This window comes from Eucalyptus grandis, chromosome 7 (genome assembly GCF_016545825.1).
Source record: "Eucalyptus grandis isolate ANBG69807.140 chromosome 7, ASM1654582v1, whole genome shotgun sequence".
In the NCBI taxonomy this organism is placed as follows: domain Eukaryota; kingdom Viridiplantae; phylum Streptophyta; class Magnoliopsida; order Myrtales; family Myrtaceae; genus Eucalyptus; species Eucalyptus grandis.
Window position 1 is genome coordinate 58,885,822 of NC_052618.1, and position 9,316 is coordinate 58,895,137.

Genomic DNA, 9,316 nt, shown 5'->3' on the forward strand with positions numbered 1-9,316 from the left:
CCATTATTCTGAATTTGACTTAATGCTCACTAAAGTATCACGATAAATAAAGGGATAAAATTCGTAGTGCGAATATATTGACATTTCGCTTATTGTGTGTATTCAGACATGCGAGACTTTTTTAAGGGAAGGAAAACATCGGACGGCACAAATATGCAAGCGATGAATTGATGAAATAGCAACGTATTGTGAGTATGCTCTTCCTTTTGTTGCCTTTTTTTCTTTTTCTTTTTTCTGGTTAATGGCTTTTGCTCATGCATGCAAGGAAAAAAAAGCATGATTAATTAAGTTGACAGCTATCATCATCACAATTTTTGTGGGAAAAGTGTAAAAAAAGTCCCAAACATTTTGCATTGATGTCAATTTAATCATAAACCTTTTATTGGTATCAATTTAGGCATAAACCTCTCCTCCCGACTAATTTTGGCTAAATTTTGTTGACATAGACATCGATCGGTTGACATGGCACGGCCGATACTAACATTGACAACTTTTAATATTATTTTAATATGTTTATGAATCTTTATTGTATATATTATTTATATTCTCTTTTCTTTCTATTTCTTTTTTTCCTTTTTCTCCTCCTTCCTCTAATCAATCACTGGACCTTGACGATCACCCAGAGGTGACGGCCGGCAAGGTTGAGGTCCACCTCACCAGAGGCCGTGAGGTCAAGCCTGCAAGGGCTCAAGAGGGCTGGGTGAGGGCAAGCATCGCCAAACACAGCGCGAGGCCACCCTTGCGATCTAGGCGGCCTCAAGCTAGCCTTGCCAGAGGTTGGGCGAGGCTTGCCCTCGCCAAATCCAGCGAGGGTCACCCTCGTCACCGAGCGCGAGTCCACCTCGCGGCCTAGGTGAGACTTGACATCACTGGATCTGGCGAGGTCGGGTCTTGCTCATGGTCAGCAAGGCTACCTTCACAGCCTGGACAGCCTTGAGCAAACCTTTGTAGAGGCTGGTTGGTTTGACCTCACCAAATCTATGTTGAGACTTTCTTGTTGAGTTATAATTACAATATTCTCTTTCATTATAATCCAAATTCAATTAAACTCTTCTCTTTCATCCGATCTTCTATATATACAGCTAATTTTGATCCAAATTCAATTACTCTCTCTCTCTCTCTCTCTCTCTTGTGGCTCAAAGAGGAAGAAGCTGAGAGCAAAGAGAATGGATAGAAACTCTAAAACCCACTCTTCTCTTCTTCTCTTCTCTTTATGTATTATGCTATCCTTAGTTCAAATCCAGGGAAGGAAGCAAGGAGATGTTCTTGATTCTCTATACAAATTGAAGTTCGAAAAGTCAGGGATCGACACGAGCCTTTTTCAGGCAACCGATCACCATAGAATTCTCAACTCTAGAATGTATCTTCAAGAAGGACTGAGGGAGAAAGATAGGATCAAAAGGTTGCTTGGACAACCACCGGTCAAATTCGATCACTATGGTGGATATGTCACTGTGGATGAATTGGCTGGTCGAGCATTTTATTATTATTTTGTCGAAGGGATGAGAAACAAGGAGTCAATGCCACTTCTTTTATGGCTTAACGGAGGTGTGTGTTTTAGTTTTACCAATTGCGCTTGATCTTCAGCGTCTTTTTCTGATTTAGAAAGCAATGCAAATTTTTCTTCTCTTTCGATCCAAGTATTCTCTTTACCTAAGAATTCATCACGGGTTTTATAGTCAACGCATGTAATTGCGTGGTAGTTTCACGGCCATTCAGGCTGAAATGAAACTTGGTCAATTGATATAAGTACTTTGTCAAGAAAGCTAAGCATGTCTCTATTTGTTGTGGTTGGCTATTTATCACTTTGGAAACACTGCAAGCGGTCACATTGGTATATATATTTCATATTTTCACGTACCTTGTACAGTCAAAGTATACTAATACAAGTTATTATCTGGATTTGCCATTTTCTAATCTACCTTGTTCGATGCTTGTCATCCCGACATTGGAAGGATTATCGGTGATATGAAATGTCGCAGATTTAAATGTCCTCTTCATTCTACATGCATATACAAGCATAGATGAGCTATCTATATCATTTATTTAGTTATATATGTATGTTATTATACTGTAAATCATCTTAAGAATATTTTCCGGTGCGTTTTAATGAGTAAATGGTTAAATTTATGTTGCTGATTGTTTAGGTCCCGGTTGCTCCTCCCTCGGCTATGGAGCAATGCAGGAACTCGGACCATTCCGAGTCCACAGCGACGGGAAGACTCTTTACAAAAATAAATTTGCATGGAATAATGGTAAAGTATTTAAAAAATATAGTGTAGTCTTTGCAAAAGCATTTCACCTTTTCTTGTCCCTGACAGAGCGGAGTAATTATTTGCTTTGCGAGGCCAGCTGCGAACGTGTTGTTCCTAGAGTCTCCGGCTGGCGTCGGTTTTTCTTATTCTAACACGACGGCGGACTATAGCTCGAGCGGAGACAGCAAAACAGCCGCGGACAATTATGTATTCTTGCTAAATTGGCTGGAGAGGTTTCCCGAGTATAAGGACCGGGATTTTTACATTTCAGGCGAGAGCTACGCGGGTCATTACGTGCCTCAGCTCGCTCACAACATCCTATCTAACAACAAGAGGGCGAACAAGACCCTTATCAACCTCAAAGGGATTATAGTAAGTTGTTTTCGCGAATTGCATAGTCTCTTACCTATATTGAATATTGAACGATGCGTGTTTGACCATTGGAGCCACCTAACGCCTGTACATTAACGCCGGGAGTGGAACAACCCCACGGCAATGCAACAGAAAAGGACGTTGAGAAATAAAAAAAATAATAAAAAAAAGGTCGAGGTTGACTTTGCCAGAGGCCATGAGGTCGCGCTTGCGAGGGCTCAAGTGGGCCGGGTGAGGGCAAGCCTTGCCAACCCAGCGTGAGGCCGCCCTAGCAACTTGGGTGGCCTCAAGCCAACCTCGTCAGAGGCTGGGCGAGGCTTGATCTCGTTGGATCTCACGAGGTCGGGCCTTGCCCATAGCTAGCAAGGCCACCCTCGCGGCCTGGGCAAGGCTTGACCTCCCTAGATCTAGCGAGGTCGTGCCTTACCCATGGCCAATGAGGCTGCCCTTGCGACTTGGATGGCCTCAAGCCAACCTCGCCAGAGGCTAGTTGAGGCTTGACCTTGCTAAATCTAGTGAGGTCGGGCCTCACCCATGGTCAACGAGGCTTGACCATCGCCAACTATTGCCTTTGGCTAGTTATTAAGGTCCGGTGACCGGCTGGAGGAAGGAGGAGGAGAAGGAAAAAATAAAAATAAAAATAAAGTAAAATTAAAAAATTATTTAAAGTTGTTCATGTTAGTAGTGGTCGTGCCATGTTAGCCAACTAGCTTTCAATTAGTAAAATCTGGCCAAAATTAGCTGAAAATGACTAAATTAGAATCAAGTCAAAAATTTTAGGACTAAATTGATATAAAGTGAACGGATTTATGACTAAACCGACATCAATAAAAGGCTTAGGATTGAATTGGTACCAATGCAAAAGTTTATAACTTTTTTGACATATTTCCCCATATTTTCTTGTCTATATATATATAGTTATGTCAATATATTTTGAAGATCGTATTGACATTTCAATACCGTGTCGTAGTTCTCTTTTGGCCTCTCCACATGAATTGAGCGCGCAGTCGTGTTGCGAATGTACCTCTTGGAGAAAGCAAATGGTCGGATGCCAAGCTCGCACACTTGACACGATACTTGGCCATTAATCTATTTTCCACATTTTTAGTCATCGACACGTAGAAAAATCTCTTTAGCTGTCATAATGAGGAGAACAAGTATCTTTGGTAGTTGTTCTCATCATTGGAGTTTATAGCTCCTGAATTGTTCTATTCGCTATAATGGATTTTAACAAACAACCAAGCATGTGCTTATAATCGTAGTCAACTCGATGAACATTTGGTACCAATGCCGCATCTTTTAATAAATAAATAATGTGGATGCTGCATCATCATCGCTGTAGTGGGTATTGCACTGTTAACTAATAGCGCCATAAAACGCACCACATGTGATGCTTTTTGTCTTTCCTTTTGTCTTTCCAGCGTATCATAATTTCGAATTTGGGTTCATTGAATCTGGTCCTTCTAAATATTTATGTCTGGTACTCCATTATGATTGATCATTTTATGGCCAAATGGGGCCCTTGGGCCTAGAGAATGTATATGGATTAATCGAACACGCATGCAGATTGGAAATGCGGTAATCAACGACGAGACGGACCAGCGTGGGATGTACGAGTACTTTGCTACGCATGCATTGATATCGGATGAAACAGGGTTTGCGATTGAAAAATATTGTGACTTCTCACCAAATGCCACCAGTCAAAGCCAGTGCCTTTCGGCCGCGCAGGATGCGAGTAACGACGTTTCTGCCTTGGACATTTACAATATCTACGCCCCCTTGTGCTTCTCTTCCAACCTTACATCTCATCCCAAGAAGGCCAACGTGAGCTCAGATCCATCTGCCTTTTTTGTGGGACAATTTGAAAAGCCTCAACTCAAATTTACGTTGGTCATCCATTTTTGGGTTGCGTTTTGTTTTCTCAGATCATGGACTTAGACCCGTGTGGCGATATCTACGTGCAAGCGTACATGAATAGAGAAGATGTGCAAGAGGCGCTTCATGCTAACGTGACGAAGCTCGATCACAACTGGGAAGGGTGCAGCAATGTAATCCAGGCCTGGGTAGATAGCCCTTCCACCGTCCTCCCTCTCCTCCGGGAATTCATGTCCAGTGGACTCCGCGTTTGGGTGATCAGGTGAAAACATAAAAAACAGAGACAAAAACACAGTTCGGTCACTGATGTGGGGGTATGTCTAACGAATCTTTGAAAATGCAGTGGCGATACGGATGGAAGAGTGCCGGTGACTTCGACCAGGAGATCCCTTAGCAAGATGAAACTCCCGACGAAGAGTCCATGGCGTCCTTGGTTCCTTGGGGGCGAGGTGAGGCGGCTCACTTGTTTTGATGCCAATTTTAGAGGAAAGTGACTCAATTTGAAAAGTAATCCGCACCGTCTTTGACGCATGTAGGTCGGAGGGTACGTGCAAGTGTACAAGGGAGACTTGACGTTTGCGACCGTGCGAGGAGCGGGGCATCAGGTGCCAAGCTATCAGCCCAAGAGAGCTCTCTCTCTCATCTCCCACTTCCTTGCCGGCTCTCCACTCCCGTGGCAATAGACACTTCAAGTGCTTGAAGATGATGATACAATGCTTGGGGATACATGTAATTGTTCAGTTATTTAGGATTTGTACAACTCGATTGATTCTTGTTTAATAAAGAAGTTGGTGCAGAGAAGAATGTGAGAAAGCAGGGAAAATTGGCGAAGAGACCGAAACACACAGAAAGAATAGAAATCGTTTGTTGTTTAGGGCTTCAACAAGAGAGATGAGATTTGTGAATGAAGAGAAAAATAATATTCTGTTCATTGACTAATGAATAGTACACGTGCCTATGTATAGGCTTTACATAACGATTACTAAAGTAACAAATAAGAATAAATCAAGGAGAATATATAGAATCACATAATAATATACATAATCATAGAATATCCTAAATATATCTCTAACATCCCCCCTCAAACTCAAGATGAATTGAAAGATGTCAACTTAAATTTGGAAAATAAATCCAAGTAGAGATAAGTTGACTAGTGTGACAAAGAACATGATATCGGATGAAATGAAAGTTTATTTTAATGTGCTTAGTGTGTTCATGAAAAATATCATTATGTGTGTCGCGACCTACCCTCGGGGGGAGGGAACAGGTTTAGGGGTATTGCCTAAAGGACGGGCCTAAGGCCCATGATCAGGCGTGGGCTCTCCCAAGCCCATACCCCGCGTGACATTGGGATATTCTTTAGAAATTGTGCACAAAAGGAGCCACCACTAGCCTATTGGGGTCGGCTAGAAACCAAGTGAGGTATGGGAGTATACCTCACTTCCTACGCAACCAGAGAATCTAGGTTCGGGGACTTGATTACACTAATTAATCAATTAGTGCCCTTTCGGTACCTAATCTTGTTTATTTTAACAAAATGATTTTTGACAGGCAGTTTGGATTAATTTTATACTTATCCACTAACATACGAGGTGATCATGCGGGTGCACAATCATTAAAGTAATAATCATAACTATCAAGATCCTAATTGCCATAAAATTAAACAGGTGCAATCAAACATAATTAGATATGCAAATTAAACATTTAACATAATCAATATACAAGCACATAAAGGTCTAATTACGCTAAAATGGCAATACATGGCAAGTCCTAATCAAACCCCATCATTTTTGGATTTTCGAAATTTTTAATTTTTAATTTTTTAAATTTTTTTATTAATTTATTAATATTTTTAATAAATTTTTTTGAATTTTTTTTGAATTTTTTTAAATTTGTTTAAATTTTTAATAATTTAATGTTTTTCTGGATTTTCGAAGTTTTTTTTTTTAAATTTATTTTTCGAAAAAAAGTTAATATTTTTTTTGGGCGAACCGGGTCGGGTCAACCTGACCGGGTTCGGCCTGGTGGGCTCGAAGCATAGGCCCAGCCCAAGAATTCCTCTCTCCTCTCTTTTAAAACAAAGCAGCCCACAAGTCTATACTAAACCAGCCCATAAGCAAGGACGGCCAAGCCCAACCCTAATAAACCCGGCCCGAAATATTCAAACCCTACCCGGTTCGCAACCCACACCCGACCCGGCTTCTAACCTTCTTCTCTAGGGTTTCCTGGTGGCGCTGACATCGGGCGGACAGGCGGCAACGGCGGTGACGAGCTTGACCACGGCGGCGATGCAGCGGGCGGCAGCGGCGACACGGCTGGTGGCGGCGGCATGGGTGGCAACGGTGCGATGCTGGTACTGCGGGTGGCCGGCAAAGGGACGGCAGCAAGGCAAGCGTCCAGTGCGGCAGAACAAGGACCGACTTTCAGCCGGGGGGCGGCAACGGCACGGTGGCGGGCTCCGTGGCTTCGCGGCGTCGAAGGGGATGCTCGGGGCGCCGGCAACTCGGCGGCTGCGGCACGGTGGGTGGCGGACGACGGCGGCGGCAGCAAGGACGGCGATGGAATCGAGCCGCTGTGGTGGTGGCGACGACGAATGGAAGTGCAGTGGCTCGCCGAGGATCAACAAGACGACACCGAGGCGCGAGGGTCACGGACGAGGGCCGGGCGAGGCGGCGAGGAGGACGGCTTGGACGGCGTCGGACGGCGTTGCCGCGCCCTCCTCCCCTCGTTCCTTCTCTCTCTCTTCCTCTCTTGCATTGCTTCTTGACTCCGACTCCTCTCGCTCCGGATCTGGGTTTTGGTGAGACAGCGGCGGTCGCGGTTGGTCGGGCGACAGCGGCGGCACGAGTGCAAAGAACTTCGCGGCTCGGGTGAAGAGGTAGGCGAGGGCGGAGGCGGTGGCGGTGGCTGTGGCGGCGTCGCGACTCTTGGGGCGGCAGCGGTCTCCGGCTGGGACGGAGCGGCAAGCGACCGGTGGGTCACAGCTCGAACGGCGTTGGGTCTACATTGAAGTGGATGGTGGTGGGCGGCAGCAACTCAGCAGAGATCCGGTGCGGCGATGGCGCCGAGGGATGACCGGGATGGTATGGCCGGCGCAGGGACGGTGACGGCCCCTTCTTCTTTGCTGGTTTCTCCCCCTCCTTTCTGTTTGCCTCTCTCGAGCTCTCCCCGTTCTCTCCCAGCTCTCCTTTTTTTTCCTCCTTCCCCCCCCCCCCTCTTGTTCTTGGGTTTCAAATGCGAAGGTGGAGGAGGGAGAAGGTGGCGTGGGCCCACCAAAGGGAAAACGGGGTTGGGCCGCACGGGGAAAAAGCTGCATTTTTGTTGTTGTTTTGTTCTCTTTTTTTTTCTTTTTCTTTTGTTGTTTTGTTCTTTTTCTTTTTCTAATAATTTTTTTTGTACATGAAAACAAAAATTAGGTGTCAACAACTGCCCCTCTTTGAATGTTGTCTCGAAGAGGTTGCATTCAAAGACAAAAGACACCTAAATTATTTCTGTAGTAGAGAGACCCTGAGTGCCTAGGCACGCGTCAGGTCGACAAAAAGGATTCATAACTATGAAAGCATGTCTTGCCAATAAGATGAAGAAAGACTCCGGGCTACAGAAGCCTACCAGGTCATAAGATGGGAGGGAGACTCCGGGATACAAAGCTCTCCAGGTCATAAGAAGTGAGGAAGACTCCAGGATACAAAGCTCTCCGGGTCATAAGAAGTGATGAAGACTCCTGGATACAAAGCTCATCAGGTCATAAGAAGTGAGGAAGACTCCAAGATACAAAGCTCTTAGGGTCATAAGAAATGAGGAAGACTCCAGGATACAAGGCTCTCCGGGTCATAAGAAGTGAGGAAGACTCCATGATACAAAGCTCTCCGGTCACAATAAGTGATGAAGACTCCAGGATACAAGACTCTCCGGGACATAAGAAAGTGAGAAAGACTCCAGGATACAAAACTCTCCAGGTCATAAGAAAGTGAGAAAGACTCCAGGATACAAAACTCTCCAGGTCATAAGAAGTGAGGAAGACTCCAGGATACAAGGCTCTCTGGGTCATAAGAAGTGAGAAAGACTCCAGGATACAAGACTCTCCTGTCATAAGAAGAAGGAAAACTCCGAGGATACAAGGCTCTCCGGGTCATAAGAAATGAGGAAAACTCCAGGATACAAGGCTCTCCGGGTCATAAGAAGTGAGGAAGACTCCAGGATACAAAGCTCTCCGGGTCATAAAAAGTGAGGAAGACTCCAGGATACAAAGCTCTCCGGGTCATAAGAAATGACGAAGACTCCAGGATACAAAGCTCTCCGAGTCATAATAAGTGATGAAGACTCCAGGATACAAGGCTCTCCGGGTCATAATAAGTGATGAAGACTCCAGGATACAAGGCTCTCCGGGTCATAATAAGTGATGAAGACTCCAGGATACAAGGCTCTCCAGGTCATAAGAAATGAGTAAGACTCCAGGATACAAAGCTCTCCGGGTCATAATAAGTGATGAAGACTCCATGATACAAGGCTCTCCGGGTCATAATAAGTGATGAAGACTCCGATACAAAGCTCTCCGGTCATAAGAAGGGGGAAGACCCCGGGATACAAGACTCTCCGGTCATAAGAAGAAGGAAGACTCCAGGATACAAGGCTCTCCGGGTCATAAGAAATGAGGAAGACTCCAGGGATACAAGGCTCTCCTGTCATAAGAAGTGAGGAAGACTCCGGGATACAAACCTCTCCGGGTCATAAGAAGTGATGAAGACTCCGGGATACAAGGCTCTCCGGTCATAAGAAATGAGGAAGACTCCGAGGATACAAGACTCTCCGGGTCA

General features: G+C 44.9%; 1 protein-coding gene across 1 annotated transcript; it reads left to right on the forward strand.

Moving 5' to 3' along the window:
* Positions 1–1,145: 1,145 nt before the first annotated feature.
* Positions 1,146–5,303, forward strand: LOC104431762 (serine carboxypeptidase-like 40). Its single transcript, XM_039318156.1, has 7 exons — positions 1,146–1,548; positions 2,148–2,255; positions 2,353–2,627; positions 4,194–4,451; positions 4,553–4,764; positions 4,846–4,951; positions 5,039–5,303. The coding sequence occupies exons 1-7, from the start codon at positions 1,167–1,169 to the stop codon at positions 5,183–5,185; spliced, it is 1,488 nt and encodes a 495-aa protein (XP_039174090.1). The 5' UTR covers positions 1,146–1,166; the 3' UTR covers positions 5,186–5,303.
* The last annotated feature ends 4,013 nt before the right edge of the window (positions 5,304–9,316 follow it).